This window comes from Littorina saxatilis, linkage group LG11, assembly GCF_037325665.1.
Source record: "Littorina saxatilis isolate snail1 linkage group LG11, US_GU_Lsax_2.0, whole genome shotgun sequence".
Lineage (NCBI taxonomy): Eukaryota > Metazoa > Mollusca > Gastropoda > Littorinimorpha > Littorinidae > Littorina > Littorina saxatilis.
Genome location: NC_090255.1, coordinates 43528767 through 43545973, shown reverse-complemented (window position 1 = coordinate 43545973; position 17207 = coordinate 43528767). Strand labels below are relative to the sequence as shown.

At 40.7% G+C, this 17207-nt stretch overlaps 1 protein-coding gene and 3 long non-coding RNA genes across 8 annotated transcripts in view; 3 read left to right on the top strand and 1 right to left on the bottom strand.

Annotated features, from left to right (window-relative positions):
• Nucleotides 1-1180: 1180 nt before the first annotated feature.
• LOC138980921 (uncharacterized) overlaps nt 1181-17207 on the bottom strand; it is a 47870-nt gene continuing 31843 nt past the window's right edge. The window contains exons 5-7 of the mRNA XM_070353781.1: nt 2273-2428; nt 2012-2084; nt 1181-1454 (exon numbers count right to left, since the gene is read on the bottom strand). Coding sequence (XP_070209882.1) covers nt 1313-1454; nt 2012-2084; nt 2273-2428 — 371 coding nt within the window. The 3' untranslated portion in view covers nt 1181-1312. The remainder of the gene's footprint in view (nt 1455-2011; nt 2085-2272; nt 2429-17207) is intronic.
• LOC138980541 (uncharacterized) lies at nt 2495-5934 on the top strand. Of its 2 annotated transcripts, none has more exons than XR_011460376.1 (4): nt 2495-2944; nt 3440-3555; nt 4511-4571; nt 5734-5934. It is a non-coding gene; the product is annotated as an uncharacterized lncRNA (long non-coding RNA). The 2 variants fall into 2 exon arrangements; XR_011460377.1 differs by lacking the exon at nt 2495-2944 and adding an exon at nt 3058-3077.
• Nucleotides 7212-10930, top strand: LOC138980540 (uncharacterized). 3 transcript variants are annotated; one of them, XR_011460374.1, is made up of 4 exons: nt 7212-7592; nt 8083-8198; nt 9166-9226; nt 10730-10930. It is a non-coding gene; the product is annotated as an uncharacterized lncRNA (long non-coding RNA). The 3 variants fall into 3 exon arrangements; XR_011460375.1 differs by lacking the exon at nt 7212-7592 and adding an exon at nt 7652-7686; XR_011460373.1 differs by lacking the exon at nt 7212-7592 and having other exon boundaries at nt 7835-8198.
• Nucleotides 12142-17207, top strand: part of LOC138980539 (uncharacterized) — a 5794-nt gene continuing 728 nt past the window's right edge. Inside the window, exons 1-4 of one of the 2 annotated variants that reach the window (XR_011460372.1) lie at nt 12142-12571; nt 13093-13195; nt 15210-15270; nt 15636-15729. This is a non-coding gene — a long non-coding RNA (uncharacterized lncRNA). Of the gene's footprint in view, nt 12572-12838; nt 13196-15209; nt 15271-15635; nt 15730-17207 lie in introns of those variants that run through there. The other variant, XR_011460371.1, reaches the window with a different exon arrangement.

Sequence of the window (17207 nt, the reverse complement as noted above, 5' to 3'; positions counted from 1 at the left end):
ATAACTTCGACCTAACGCCCTATAAAGTGGACGAAGTTTACAAACAATTCGAACCAACGACTATATGTCTTTATAGATTTATTGAAGTGTACTGGTGTATGTGATGTTATTATGTTTAGTTGTCAAACAAACATATTTTAGGAAAATGTTAGCCATTATATATTTGGTATGATGGTTATACGCATACATATGTCTCACCAACACATATTCCAACAACACATACACATTTAAAGGAGATTAACGAATTAAAATAGTAAAAAGAAAAAGAGGTATTGTACATGAAAAGGTTAATGTCCATTGTAGCTCAAACACATTTATAACAGTTTATAAGGAATATTGTAACAATGAGTGGTATTTATTAAACGCCCAACATGATGTGCTTGGCAAATTCAAAAAAATAAAAAATCGAACCACCGACCTTTTCAGTGAACAAACAAGAGACACAACCAACTCCGAAACTGTCACACGGAAGACAAGGCCGACAACTGTCACACGGAAGACAAGGCCGACCACTTAACCACTGGGTTGTGGGGTCGTTTAAAGTCTACATATCATGTCTCGCGTTTTTAAAGATTTCCTATTTTTGACATCTTATTAACGATAAAGTCAAAGTTCTTCGTGTGTGTTTCGGGGTAGGCCTATCTATAATATAACGTTTCATATACTTAGCCTTTCTTATTTTAGATTAAAAAGTTTGAAGCTTATCCATTTTGGATATTTTTGTCTAAATGCGCAGATCAACAAACACAAAGGAAACAGTCGTAGATTGAATGCAATTCGGTTTGAGTTTAATCAAACACAATTCTAATTACTGCACATCTTATCTTTAAAAACAATGTCAAACAAGAACCGAAGCAAACAAACAAGTAAGCGTTCACAAATAGCAAGCATCCAAACAAACGAACAAAAACGGGAATAATAAAAAAAATAATAAAGTAAGATAGCCTATTCAGATTACTCCAAAAGTACAAATGGTGCACATGGTACATTTACTTCATCACAAATGCACAAAAAGAATTAAGTAACATGGCGAAGGTTTAACTATGCTTAGCTATTGACTTTAACTGCACACGACCCGCTCACCCCCCTCCCCCCCACCTCCCACCACGCCATCCCCATCTCCTCCCCCCTCCGCCCCCCCTCCGTTAAAGAGAACAGTGGAATGCCCTTGTAAGATTCAATAAAATGTCTTCTTTTATTTTAAATAAACAAAAAGGGTTCTAAAAGGGAGGGGCTCCTAACATTTAGAAAACTGATACACATTCAGAACGGAAATTCTGAACAAAGGGTCAGGGGGTTTCCCCTGTATAGGTCAATAGGCTAATGACATCATCTTCAAGGCGCGTCGTGCCGGGCGATGTTGAAGGACGTTGTCTGAAATACCGTTCATGGCGACACGCTTCCCCCGGGCCGCTTTTTTGTGGGGGCGCCAGCTGTGCCGCGACACCGTGCATCTGAAACGAGAAGTCACTGGCGAATGAGCGTATGAACGCCGAGTCGCCTTCACAAAATAGCAAGCTCGGAAAGAGAGTGAGAGAGAGAGAGAGAGAGAGAGAGAGAGAGAGAGAGAGAGAGAGAGAGAGAGAGGAGTAGGGGTGAGGCACAGAGACTGAGAGACACACACACACACAGACACACACACACACACAAACACACACACACACACACACACTGGCACACACACACACACACACACACACACACACACACACACACACACAGGCAGACATAGACAAATAGATAATGAGAGACTTAGATACAGAGACAGAGAGACAAAAGACTTTGACAAAAAGACACAGACAGGCACACAGACAGACACACAGACAGACACACAGACAGGCACACAGACAGACACACAGACAGGCACACAGACAGGCACACAGACAGACACACAGAACGAGAAATGTGTATGTGTGTGTCTCATTTTCTGTATCATCTCTGCCTAGCTGTCTGTATCAGTTTGCAGTCTAGAGACCGCAAAAAGCAGAACCGGAAACGGACTGCAACTCACCCTTTCTGCGCATGCTCCTTGTGGGAAGGATGTCCGGAGTCACACTTCTGTTGGCAACATGTCCACTGATCTTCTGGAATATGTCGAAATTTTTGTGAAAGAGATTAAAAGATAAATGGGGTGTTAGGATTAGGGTTATTACCATAACAACCCTATGCTGTAAACAGAATCGTTACACACACACACACACACACACACACACACACACACACACACACACACACACACACACACACACAACCAGTATGACATCATACTAACTTGTGACGTAGCCAGGATGATGACGACACTCTTTGACGTCATCGCCCCCGGTTTTGAAGTCTCTAAAGGGCATGAGACAGTGAAGGCAATGTCCCTCCACGTAGGTAGACCCGTCCTCCCTCTGTACCGGGCTTTTCGTTTTTTGTTTCGAGTGGCTGTAAAGAATACCAAGACACGTTTTTGTGAAAATCGTATTCAAAGAATAGTCAAATGAGTTTGGTTTAAGCGGGGCTCACACACAGGTGGAGCAAGCGGAGCAAGGGTGGAGTAGGCTGCACCAGGCGGAGAGATGACGCTACTTCCGTTGCAGGAGTGGAGAAAGTTGTGTGTGCGGTGCGGAGCAAGGAATAGGACACGTTTCTATTTTTTGGCTCCGGTGCAGCGGTGCAGCCAATCAGCGCACTCATCACTTTCTCCGGAAATAGTAGTGTGACACTAGGTGGCATCCCAAATAACGACGGCCGCCTTTTTCGAAAGAACTTTTTCATGGATTTTACACAAGAATACCGAAACGGAAAGATACAATGTGGTTTCCGCTAGATTTCAAGTCACGCTTTTCACTTTTCCGAGGAAGCCAACAGCTGAGTGTGAAGAAACGCTGCTGTTCAACTTCGAAATCTCCAGTCGCAGACGACCTTCGCTTTTGCAGTACAGTCAATCGACTCAATGCAGGTGCAATGTTACTCATTTCGATCAGCTTGTTTTCGTATATATTTTTGCATTAAGATCATGTACAATGATTGGAATCAAAGGAGGAATGACTTCAGTATGCAAATGCGTTGGTTTGGCCGAAATCAATACAGCAGTAATTAAGCTAGGTTCTTTCTCGTCAGTTTGTTTTTTGCGACTGAAGTTTGTCTTCTGAATGTACCACTTGCTTGATTTTGATTGTTTGTTCAGCTCTTCGGCACAAAATTCATCATGCAAGATATCAATTTGTTGAATGATAACGGGATAAGTGAAGTTCAAACATGTATCTGCTTGCAAAAAACAATCGCAGGGACAGATCTATCTGCTTCATTGACTGACAGATTCATTGTCATTGAATTTCCAACGTAAAATGACTCGTTTGCAGACTCTCTAATTAGATCCATCGAGTGTTTGTGTTCTTAGATCCATTAGCTATGCAGGCTTTTTGCGATCATAACATTGTTTGGGTTTGTGCAGGTGCAATCTGCAGATCAGAGGAGATTGACCGCAGGGTGACGCAGTGTCAGTGATCAATGCAACTTGTGTTCGACACTCAATATTGCCTTCTACCAAACTCAAGGGCAAAACAAAAGGTACGTGCTTGTTAATTCATATTATGTAATGTCTGTGAAGATTAACACCGTCTTTAGCTCTAGTCTGAGTGATCATGCTTATTAATATCCAATTCAAGTTACATACGATACATACTCCGCCCCAGCACCACCCTCACCCCATAGCACTGCTATTCAGATACTACAGTCCAACAACTAACCCTCTAAAAGTCCCCCCCCCCCACTCTCAGTGTAACATCTGTTGCTATCTGCACCTTTGTGTGGTAATGGGAAACTCGTGCTCAAATAGTTTCAGAACTGTTGATATTATAAGAGTTTTATTTACCAATGGTTCTCCCCTCCCTCCTTCATATTACACCGACACTCTCTATGCCCACCCTCCACCCCCTTCCCCCATCCCTTCCCTCTACAGGCACGTCTACTAAAGTCTCAGACGTGATAGGATTAAGAGGATGCCACAATGATCCGGGTAACTTTGCAAATAATCATACTGATATAACAGAAGAAAGTTATTCCACAGTCATTTCTACTTATACATAACAGTGTTACAAAACAGGAATTTGTGCTATTAAAGTTATAATCTACAAACAACAAAGACCCTCCAGCCCCCCCCCCCCCCCTCCTCACCTGCAACATATACATGTTCATGTCCAACTTTCCCAGTGGCTCTTAATCTTATGTCTATGACTTGATATTGAAGAGTAGAAAGTGTTTAGTTTTCAATGACTAAATTTCCCCTCACACACACACACACACAAACACACACGCACATGCACAGCTGTTGTCTCCTTCTCAATCTCTCTGTGTCTCTCTGTTTAATTAAAATATTTGGATCACTAACTCTTCACTGAGATTCAGTGTTATGTGTTATGTGGAGTAAGATTAGTGAATGTTGCTGCTGATTCTGTTGTTCTTACTGTTCTTCCTCCCTGCATAATCTTTTTTCTCCTTAAACAGTTTTTTTTTATTACTACAGTGCGTCTATGGAGTGTACATCAGAGATGTGATGGGACCAAAAACATTCCAAAATGAAACAGGTAACTTTTTAAACTGGTCTTCATTTTGTTTATTGAGAAGTTGGTTCACATGATACATTTCAGAGTCGTCCTTTTAAATTCGTTAAATATTGCACCAGTCACTACATCTATAGATTATCAGATTAAGTTGTCTTCTTCTGCATTATGCATATATATGCAATATTCATCTTTAGTGCGCGCGTGTGTGTGTGTGTGTGTGTGTGTGTGTGTGTGTGTGTGTGTGTTTATTGGTTGAAGACGACACAGGCCCCTTCCCTCATTTGTTTATCTGTGTGCGAGACTTCGTGAGTCAGTTGCATAGGCAGGATAGCTAACTGAGTTGCCTGCAAGACCGTTAACGGCATTTTGCACTGTATATTTGCTGTACATTAATTTCAGCTTAGGTATGACCAATACCAAAAGTTACAATGTTGTAGGTGAAATGGTCTGTCTTTTGGGCTCTTTCCAAAAAGGATCCGAATTCGGGGATAAACTCAACCGTTTCGGGTTTTATATGGAGCCGTACACTAATTAACCCGATTTAAGCATTAAAGAATTTAAGAGTGTTAGTTTTGGAGGGTATAAACTATGTAATTTAAATGAAAATTTCAATAATAAATTTTCGTATAATTAATATACTTACCCAATTCTCATAGTTTATACCCTCCCATCCTTCCACGCTACTTAATTTCCTATGGCGTCTTTTTTTTAGCTTGGTTACCACCCTTTCGAGGGCAGGTAATTTGAGTAGTTTTTCGACATCTAGCATATATGAGATCTTAGTCAATGCATCCCTCAGACAACCAGTTACACCGTTAATGACACATGAAGCAATAAGGTAACTATCAGATAACACTTGTATACAGAAAATCCACTCGGACAAGATCAACAAAATCTTACGATCTTGTTAACTCATTGGAGACGTAATGTTTTAGTCCTTTTTTTTTGGTTGAAAATGTGCTGAAAAAAGAAGATTACAGCTAGATCAAAACTCAAAAGTGTTCCAAATTACCCCTCCATTTGACCTGTGAACTCGCCACTGTGTTGACCTTTGTCATGCATAAGATATAGTTAATAATCGCCAAATATTAACTAACTAGGTCAACAGGTCAAGAAGTATTAAGCATTTTTATGGGCTGCATTTGTTTCATTTGTGTCACCTTTTATGTTTATACTTTTGCAGGCTGGTGTGGAGTTCTGATGTTGCCAGGGCGATGGAAGACACATACATAAGACATATAAACAAGCTTCCCTGTGAAGTGTTTTGATCACAAATCACCATTATTTTACACATTTATGCATATCTATTCTCAGCTCAGACTTGTGCTTTGAAATTGGATGTTTAAGTACTAGCTAAAACCCTGAATAAAGTCTTCGCAATACATGGAATGGGATCAAAAGTGTGTGTGTGTGTGTGTGTGTGTGTGTGTGTGTGTGTGAGTGTGTGTGTGTGTGTGTGTGTGTGTGTGTGTGTGTGTGTGTGTGTGTGTGAAAACAACATTCAAAAATGAGAGTGAGATAAAACATAAAAAAAGCTACAGCACAGATACTTTTTGACTCACATGCGAAGCAAAAGTGATTTGTCTAGCGTCAAGGACGGATCCAGGGGGGGTTCCTGTCACCCCCCCCCCCCCCCCGGCCTGAACATGTATCTCCTCCAAGGGTGAAAATAAAATAAAAATCAATAAATCATGACAAATATTCGGAGAACGCGCCAGCTAGATTCCACATATTCTCATCTACATTTCAAAACGTCCAGACCTCCCTAGCGCCCTCAACTAATGAACCCCGAACACAATTGGGGGCCACCCCCAACCTGATACGGTCCGGCCATGAGCGTTCTATATCGTCCTCTTTAGAAACTTGTTGCGCTGTTGACACACGTACGTTTCTATTTGCAAACATCCATAAAGTAATATTTTGTTAATCATGTTTAAAACATTTCTTCTGAGTAGAGTGAAGCTAAATCAAACTACACACAAAATGAAAAAAACTAAATCTAAATCAAAGCCATATTGCGCGTAACATAAAGCAACAGTCTAACCGTCTGCAAGAGAGATTGTTAGTAGTAGATCTAAAAAAAAAAGAATGGATTCCATGGAAGCTAGTGTAACTATACACATTCAACATCTTTGAAGCTTCGGATATAACTCGATAAAACAAAAAAGAACCAAAACTTAAAACATGTCCCAACAGTTGTTAGTCCACCTCTCTCTTCACCCGACCCCCACACTCACATAGTTTGTGTCTGAAAAGCTCTAAAACGCACTGGCACACACGCACACACACTGACTTATACAGAGTCCATTTAGAAATATGTTCAGTAATTGCGATAAAAGACAAGACTTTTGTCTCCTTTGGTAAACATCACGGTGTTTTTTTTCCCGCCACTTCTTATCCACGTGTAAAAATATTTCCCATCAGACTGCGCGAGTGGAGAAACTACGTCATATCATAGGGGAATCCCCTACCGGAGCAGGATCGGAGCAGCCTGCTCCGGAACCGGAGCTTGTGTGTGAGAGGGCAGGTGGAGAGCGGAGCAGGATCGGAGCAGCCTGCTCCGCTTGCTCCGCCTGTGTGTGAGCCCCGCTTGAAGCGGGGCTCACACACAGGTGGAGCAAGCGGAGCAAGGGTGGAGTAGGCTGCACCAGGCGGAGAGATGACGCTACTTCCGTTGCAGGAGTGGAGAAAGTGGTGTGTGCGGTGCGGAGCAAGGAATAGGACACGTTTCTATTTTTTGGCTCCGGTGCAGCGGTGCAGCCAATCAGCGCACTCATCACTTTCTCCGGAAATAGTAGTGTGACACTAGGTGGCATCCCAAATAACGACGGCCGCCTTTTTCGAAAGAACTTTTTCATGGATTTTACACAAGAATACCGAAACGGAAAGATAGAATGTGGTTTCCGCTAGATTTCAAGTCACGCTTTTCACTTTTCCGAGGAAGCCAACAGCTGAGTGTGAAGAAACGCTGCTGTTCAACTTCGAAATCTCCAGTCGCAGACGACCTTCGCTTTTGCAGTACAGTCAATCGACTCAATGCAGGTGCAATGTTACTCATTTCGATCAGCTTGTTTTCGTATATATTTTTGCATTAAGATCATGTACAATGATTGGAATCAAAGGAGGAATGACTTCGGTTTGCAAATGCGTTGGTTTGGCCGAAATCAATACAGCAGTAATTAAGCTAGGTTCTTTCTCGTCAGTTGGTTTTTGCGACTGAAGTTTGTCTTCTGAATGTACCACTTGCTTGATTTTGATTGTTTGTTCAGCTCTTCGGCACAAAATTCATCATGCAAGATATCAATTTGTTGAATGATAACGGGATAAGTGAAGTTCAAACATGTATCTGCTTGCAAAAAACAATCGCAGGGACAGATCTATCTGCTTCATTGACTGACAGATTGTCATTGAATTTCCAACGTAAAATGACTCGTTTGCAGACTCTCTAATTAGATCCATCGAGTGTTTGTGTTCTTAGATCCATTGGCTATGCAGGCTTTTTGCGATCATAACATTGTTTGGGTTTGTGCAGGTGCAATCTGCAGATCAGAGGAGATTGACCGCAGGGTGACGCAGTGTCAGTGATCAATGCAACTTGTGTTCGACACTCAATATTGCCTTCTACCAAACTCAAGGGCAAAACAAAAGGTACGTGCTTGTTAATTCATATTATGTAATGTCTGTGAAGATTAACACCGTCTTTAGCTCTAGTCTGAATGATCATGCTTATTAATATCCAATTCAAGTTACATACGATACATACTCCGCCCCAGCACCACCCTCACCCCATAGCACTGCTATTCAGATACTACAGTCCAACAACTAACCCTCTAAAAGTCCCCCCCCCCCCCCCCCCACTCTCAGTGTAACATCTGTTGCTATCTGCACCTTTGTGTGGTAATGGGAAACTCGTGCTCAAATAGTTTCAGAACTGTTGATATTATAAGAGTTTTATTTACCAATGGTTCTCCCCTCCCTCCTTCATATTACACCGACACTCTCTATGCCCACCCTCCACCCCCTTCCCCCATCCCTTCCCTCTACAGGCACGTCTACTAAAGTCTCAGACGTGATAGGATTAAGAGGATGCCACAATGATCCGGGTAACTTTGCAAATAATCATACTGATATAACAGAAGAAAGTTATTCCACAGTCATTTCTACTTATACATAACAGTGTTACAAAACAGGAATTTGTGCTATTAAAGTTATAATCTACAAACAACAAAGACCCTCCAGCCCCCCCCCCCCCCCCTCCTCACCTGCAACATATACATGTTCATGTCCAACTTTCCCAGTGGCTCTTAATCTTATGTCTATGACTGTTGATATTGAAGAGTAGAAAGTGTTTAGTTTTCAATGACTAAATTTCCCCTCACACACACACACACACACAAACACACACGCACATGCACAGCTGTTGTCTCCTTCTCAATCTCTCTGTGTCTCTCTGTTTAATTAAAATATTTGGATCACTAACTCTTCACTGAGATTCAGTGTTATGTGTTATGTGGAGTAAGATTAGTGAATGTTGCTGCTGATTCTGTTGTTCTCACTGTTCTTCCTCCCTGCATAATCTTTTTTCTCCTTAAACAGTTTTTTTTTATTACTACAGTGCGTCTATGGAGTGTACATCAGAGATGTGATGGGACCAAAAACATTCCAAAATGAAACAGGTAACTTTTTAAACTGGTCTTCATTTTGTTTATTGAGAAGTTGGTTCACATGATACATTTCAGAGTCGTCCTTTTAAATTCGTTAAATATTGCTCCAGTCACTACATCTATAGATTATCAGATTAAGTTGTCTTCTTCTGCATTATGCATATGCAATATTCATCTTTAGTGCGCGTGTGTGTGTGTGTGTGTGTGTGTGTGTGTGTGTGTGTGTACCCCCGTTTCCACAGGTTTGGTTGCCTAAATCACCATAAGGCAACCATCCACACGTGGATGGCAACCTAAACTCTGGATGGCAACCTAATTGTGTGGATGGTCGCTTCATTTAACACCGTTAAATTGACTTTTTTGACGGAAAGAATGTCATAACAATGTTCAAAATGACATTCTTTCCGTCCTCTATAGGCGACGAAATAGGTCAAATTTTGTGCATTTTTTAGTGCAAAATTCTTCGATGCCGGAGCGAGTACTGCACCCAGTGCTGTTGTAGTGCAAGTGCACTAGAAAGGCACTACACCCAGTGCCGCCTCTTAGGTAACCATCCACACTTTAGGTGTGTGTGTGTTTATTGGTTGAAGACGACACAGGCCCCTTCCCTCATTTGTTTATCTGTGTGCGAGACTTCGTGAGTCAGTTGCATAGGCAGGATAGCTAACTGAGTTGCCTGCAAGACCGTTAACGGCATTTTGCACTGTATATTTGCTGTACATTAATTTCAGCTTAGGTATGACCAATACCAAAAGTTACAATGTTGTAGGTGAAATGGTCTGTCTTTTGGGCTCTTTCCAAAAAGGATCCGAATTCGGGGATAAACTCAACCGTTTCGGGTTTTATATGGAGCCGTACACTAATTAACCCGATTTAAGCATTAAAGAATTTAAGAGTGTTAGTTTTGGAGGGTATAAACTCTGTAATTTAAATGAAAATTTCAATAATAAATTTTCGTATAATTAATATACTTACCCAATTCTCATAGTTTATACCCTCCCATCCTTCCACGCTACTTAATTTCCTATGGCGTCTTTTTTTTAGCTTGGTTACCACCCTTTGGAGGGCAGGTAATTTGAGTAGTTTTTCGACATCTAGCATATATGAGATCTTAGTCAATGCATCCCTCAGACAACCAGTTACACCGTTAATGACACATGAAGCAATAAGGTAACTATCAGATAACACTTGTATACAGAAAATCCACTCGGACAAGATCAACAAAATCTTACGATCTTGTTAACTCATTGGAGACGTAATGTTTTAGTCCTTTTTTTTTGGTGGAAAATGTGCTGAAAAAAGAAGATTACAGCTAGATCAAAACTCAAAAGTGTTCCAAATTACCCCTCCATTTGACCTGTGAACTCGCCACTGTGTTGACCTTTGTCATGCATAAGATATAGTTAATAATCGCCAAATATTAACTAACTAGGTCAACAGGTCAAGAAATATTAAGCATTTTTATGGGTTGCATTTGTTTCATTTGTGTCACCCTTTATGTTTATACTTTTGCAGGCTGGTGTGGAGTTCTGATGTTGCCAGGGCGATGGAAGACACATACATAAGACATATAAACAAGCTTCCCTGTGAAGTGTTTTGATCACAAATCACCATTATTTTACACATTTATGCATATCTATTCTCAGCTCAGACTTGTGCTTTGAAATTGGATGTTTAAGTACTAGCTAAAACCCTGAATAAAGTCTTCGCAATACATGGAATGGGATCAAAAGTGTGTGTGTGTGTGTGTGTGTGTGTGTGTGTGTGTGTGTGTGTGTGTGTGAGTGTGTGTGTTTGTGCGTGTGCGTAAGTGTATGTGTGTGTGTATGTGTGTAAAAACAACATTCAAAAATGAGGGTGAGATAAAACATAAAAAAAGCTACAGCACAGATACTTTTTTGTCTAGCGTCAAGGACGGATCCAGGGGGGGTTCCTGTCACCCCCCCCCCCCCCCGGCCTGAACATGTATCTCCTCCAAGGGTGAAAATAAAATAAAAATCAATAAATCATGACAAATATTCGGAGAACGCGCCAGCTAGATTCCACATATTCTCATCTACATTTCAAAACGTCCAGACCTCCCTAGCGCCCTCAACTAATGAACCCCGAACACAATTGGGGGCCCCCCCCAACCTGATACGGTCCGGCCATGAGCGTTCTATATCGTCCTCTTTAGAAACTTGTTGCGCTGTTGACACACGTACGTTTCTATTTGCAAACATCCATAAAGTAATATTTTGTTAATAATGTTTAAAACATTTCTTCTGAGTAGAGTGAAGCTAAATCAAACCACACACAAAATGAAAAAAACTAAATCTAAATCAAAGCCATATTGCGCGTAACATAAAGCAACAGTCTAACCGTCTGCAAGAGAGATTGTTAGTAGTAGATCTAAAAAAAAAAAAGAATGGATTCCATGGAAGCTAGTGTAACTATACACATTCAACATCTTTGAAGCTTCGGATATAACTCGATAAAACAAAAAAGAACCAAAACTTAAAACATGTCCCAACAGTTGTTAGTCCACCTCTCTCTTCACCCGACCCCCACACTCACATAGTTTGTGTCTGAAAAGCTCTAAAACGCACTGGCACACACGCACACACACTGACTTATACAGAGTCCATTTAGAAATATGTTCAGTAATTGCGATAAAAGACAAGACTTTTGTCTCCTTTGGTAAACATCACGGTGTTTTTTTCCCGCCACTTCTTATCCACGTGTAAAAATATTTCCCATCAGACTGCGCGAGTGGAGAAACTACGTCATATCATAGGGGAATCCCCTACCGGAGCAGGATCGGAGCAGCCTGCTCCGGAACCGGAGCTTGTGTGTGAGAGGGCAGGTGGAGAGCGGAGCAGGATCGGAGCAGCCTGCTCCGCTTGCTCCGCCTGTGTGTGAGCCCCGCTTAAAAAGCGGGGCTCACACACAGGTGGAGCAAGCGGAGCAAGGGTGGAGTAGGCTGCACCAGGCGGAGAGATGACGCTACTTCCGTTGCAGGAGTGGAGAAAGTTGTGTGTGCGGTGCGGAGCAAGGAATAGGACACGTTTCTATTTTTTGGCTCCGGTGCAGCGGTGCAGCCAATCAGCGCACTCATCACTTTCTCCGGAAATAGTAGTGTGACACTAGGTGGCATCCCAAATAACGACGGCCGCCTTTTTCGAAAGAACTTTTTCATGGATTTTACACAAGAATGCCGAAACGGAAAGATAAAATGTGGTTTCCGCTAGATTTCAAGTCACGCTTTTCACTTTTCCGAGGAAGCCAACAGCTGAGTGTGAAGAAACGCTGCTGTTCAACTTCGAAATCTCCAGTCGCAGACGACCTTCGCTTTCGCAGTACAGTCACTCAATGCAGGTGCGATGTTACTCATTTCGATCAGCTCGTTTTCGTATATATAGCCTATGTTTTTGCATTAAGATCATGTACAATGATTGGAATCAAAGGAGGATTGACTTCGGCATGCAAATGCGTTGGTTTGGCCGAAATCAATACAGCAGTAATTAAGCTAGGTTCTTTCTCGTCAGTTTGTTTTTGCGACTGAAGTTTCCGTCTTCTGAATGTAGATATCTACCACTTGCTTGATTTTGATTGTTTGTTCAGCTCCTCGGCACAAAATTCATCATGCAAGATATCAATTTGTTGAATGATAAGGGGATAAGTGAAGTTCAAACATTTATCTGCTTGCAAAAACAATCGCAGGGACAGATCTATCTGCTTCATTGACTGACAGATTGTCATTGAATTTCCAACGTAAAATGACTCGTTTGCAGACTCTCTAATTAGATCCATCGAGTGTTTGTGTTCTTAGATCCATTGGCTATGCAGGCTTTTTGCGATCATAACATTGTTTAGGTTTGTGCTGGTGCAATCTGCAGATCAGAGGAGATTGACCGCAGGGTGACGCAGTGTCAGTGATCAATGCAACTTGTGTTCGACACTCAATATTGCCTTCTACCAAACTCAAGGGCAAAACAAAAGGTACATGCTTGTGAATTCATATTATGTAATGTCTGTGAAGATTAACACCGTTTTTAGCTCTAGTCTGAGTGATCATGCTTATTAATATATCCAATTCAAGTTTCGTACGATACATACTCCGCCCCAGCACCACCCTCACTCCATAGCACTGCTATTCAGATACTACAGTCCAACAACCAACCCTCTAAAAGTCCCCCCCCCCCCCCCCCCCCCACTCTCGGTGTAACATCTGTTGCTATCTGCACCTTTGTGTGGTAATGGGGAACTCGTGCTCAAATAGTTTCAGAACTGTTGATATTATAAGAGTTTTATTTTAAATTTTACCAATGGTTCTCCCCTCCCTCCTTCATATTACACCGACACTCTCTATGCCCACCCCCCACCCCCTTCCCCCATCCCTTCCCTCTACAGGCACGTCTACTAAAGTCTGAGTCGTGATAGGATCAAGAGGATGCCACAATGATCCAGGTAACTTTGCAAATAATCATACTGATATGACAGAAGAAAGTTATTTCACAGTCATTTCTGCTTATACATTACAGTGTTTCACACTGCACAACAGGAATTTGTGCCAAGTTATAATCTACAAACAACAAAGACCCTCCAGCCACCACCACCCCCCCCCCCTCCTCACCTGCAACATATACATGTTCATGTCCAACTTTCCCAGTGGCTCTTAATCTTATGCCTATGACTGTTGATATTGAAGAGTAGAAAGTGTTTAGTTTTCAATGACTAAATTTTCCCTCACACACACACATACACACACACACGCACAAACACACACGCACATGCACATATAATGCACATAGCTGTTGTCTCCTTCTCAATCTCTCTATGCCTCTCTGTTTAATTAACATATTTGGATCAACTCAACTCAACTCAACTCAACTCAAATTTTATTGGCTTCAATTTTCATAGAAGAATTTGTCTTGCGCTTGGGAGAAAGTAAGAGTATAACATATAAAAACGGCATTCATATCACATTTCATGTATCACACACAGTAATCACTAGTATAAGCCTACAATTATCACATTTGTACCTGTATCATACATGCAAATAAATAGTATCACTAACTCTTCACTGAGATTCAGTGTTATGTGTTATGTGGAGTAAGATTAGTGAATGTTGCTGCTGATTCTGTTGTTCTTACTGTTCTTCCTCCCTGCATAATCTTTTTACTCCTTAAACAGTTTTTGACTCACATGCGAAGCAAAAGTGAGTCTATGTACTCACCCGAGTCGTCCGTCCGGACGTCCGTCCGGAAAACTTTAACGTTGGATATTTCTTGGACACTATTCAGTCTATCAGTACCAAATTTGGCAAGATGGTGTATGATGACAAGGCCCCAAAAAACATACATAGCATCTTGACCTTGCTTCAAGGTCAAGGTCGCAGGGGGCATAAATGTTGCCTAAAAACAGCTATTTTTTTACATTTTTCCCATTTTCTCTGAAGTTTTTGAGATTCAATACCTCACCTATATATGATATATAGGGCAAAGTAAGCCCCATCTTTTGATACCAGTTTGGTTTACCTTGCTTCAAGGTCAAGGTCACAGGAGCTCTTCAAAGTTGGATTGTATACATATTTTGAAGTGACCTTGACCCTGAACTATGGAAGATAACTGTTTCAAACTTAAAAATCATGTGGGGCACATGTTATGCTTTCATCATGAGACACATTTGGTCACATATGATCAAGGTCAAGGTCACTTTGACCCTTATGAAATGTGACCAAAATAAGGTAGTGAACCACTAAAAGTGACCATATCTCATGGTAGAAAGAGCCAATAAGCACCATTGTACTTCCTATGTCTTGAATTAACAGCTTTGTGTTGCTAGACCTTGGATGACCTTGACCTTGGGTCAAGGTCACATGTATTTTGGTAGGAAAAATGTGTAAAGCAGTTCTTAGTGTATGATGTCATTGCTAGGTTTAGTTATTTGACCATGTCAAGGTCAAGCATGTGAGTCGTATGGGCTTTGCCCTTCTTGTTTTTTATTACTACAGTGCGTCTATGGAGTGTACATCAGAGATGTGATGGGACCAAAAGCATTCCAAAATGAAACAGGTAACTTTTTAAACTGGTCTTCATTTGGTTTATTGAGAAGTTGGTTCACATGATACATTTCAGAGTCGTCCTTTTAAATTCGTTAAATATTGCACCAGTCACTACATCTATAGATGACCATGCTGATTAGTTTCAAACTGTGTACATAGCCAGCTTATCCCCACCCGTACTTCCCTCAGTTCCCAAACTACCCTTCTACAGCCCCCACCCTTCCCATCTCCCCAAACTCATTAGATCACTGAAATGACACTGATCTTTATTTTATGTTTAAATGTTCTTTGAGTAAAATCATATAGACTGTTGGTGCTGCTAATGTTGTTGTGACTATTCTTCCTCTGTGTATTCTTTCTTAATCTTTTCTTCAGATTGCAGTTCTCCCATGCACCACATCGTCTATCAATGGAGTCTACAACATTGTCTGAGATGTGATTTGAGTACGAGAATGTCAAAATGATGAAGGTAAACTTTTAAACACATAGAGCTGAACAAACTGCTGAATTCAAACAAAATTTTAACACTAAATGCCAGGGTATTTATCTCCATGCAGATTGTGAGGTTAAATTGCAGAGAGTTATTATGCAATGTGTGACTTGCATCGAGTTGTGTCGCTATGCAGAGTGTGACTTTTCTTGTCTAATTGCCGTACTATTAAATGGAAGATACTCAGATTAAAGAAAGTCTTACATTGGGAGGTAGGAATGTGCTTTTGCATGGTTTGTGACAAGACAAACTTTCCTTATAAGAGCTTAAAGATACATTCCATGACGTTTCAACCAAAATGTCAGCTATCATAGATCTCTCGAACTAAACAAAATGAGGGTAACCTTCCACCGGAACGCATACCAAAAGCTCTTTAGCTTGGTTACCACCCTTTCGAGGGCAGGTAATTTGAGTAGTTTTTTGACATATGATCTAGCATATATGAGATCTTAGTCAATGCATCCCTCAGACAACCAGTGACACCGTTAATGACACATGAAGCAATAAGGTAACTATCAGATAACACTTGTATATGTCGTATCCATTCTGTACAATTTGCGCATTATGTACAATGAGCAGCATATCATGCTCATTGTATACAATGAGCAACAAGTTTTGCCCATTGTATACAATGAGCAAGACCATAAAGTTGCACATTGTATACAATGTGCACCGAGTGAGCAAGATTGTTGAATGGCGTTCAAGCTACACTGATTTGAACCCTTTACTCACAAATAGAGAAAGTGTGAAAGGCGGTGAAAACGACGCTCTCATTAGCTGACGTTGTTGTTTCTATCTCTTACTTTTAGCATGACATGACAATGTGAGCGTTATTATGAATGAATGTTATGTGTGTGTGCGTGTGTTGAAACAACATTAATTGTTGTATTTGTTTTTATTGTTTAATTAAAGGGGCAGTCAACAGGTTGCTATCGTTTCATGATTTCGGGCCAAAAAGAGATTGCTTACTCTTTACTCTTTACTCTAGGTAAATGTAACAAAAAATATATTTTAAAAAAAGAAAAGATTTTGATTATTTTTTTGAAAAAATTGTTTTGGATTTTTCGTTCCATTCTTTTTCTTATCACATGCACGCCAGTTCAAAACGCCGAAAGCAAAAAAAACAAAAACGCATGCATATTGGTCAAATTTGAAGCGAGTTACGGCCGTTTTAAAATAAAAAAATATGACGTCATTCTACTTCTACTACAAAGTTAAATGTTATTTCCAGCCAAATAACAGCGCTATCGATGTGCGGTTTCACTAAAGTGGTTCCTATGCATCAAAGAATTTTTTAAAACAAAGTTGTTTTCTGCCCCTTTAATTTACAATAATTAAATTCTTAATACACTGTTTAGTTTTAGCGAAATGAGAATTAAAACAATGCTTAAACATAACAAACATCGTTATTTGAACACTTTACCATTCACTATGATTCATATATCAGTGTAGCTTGA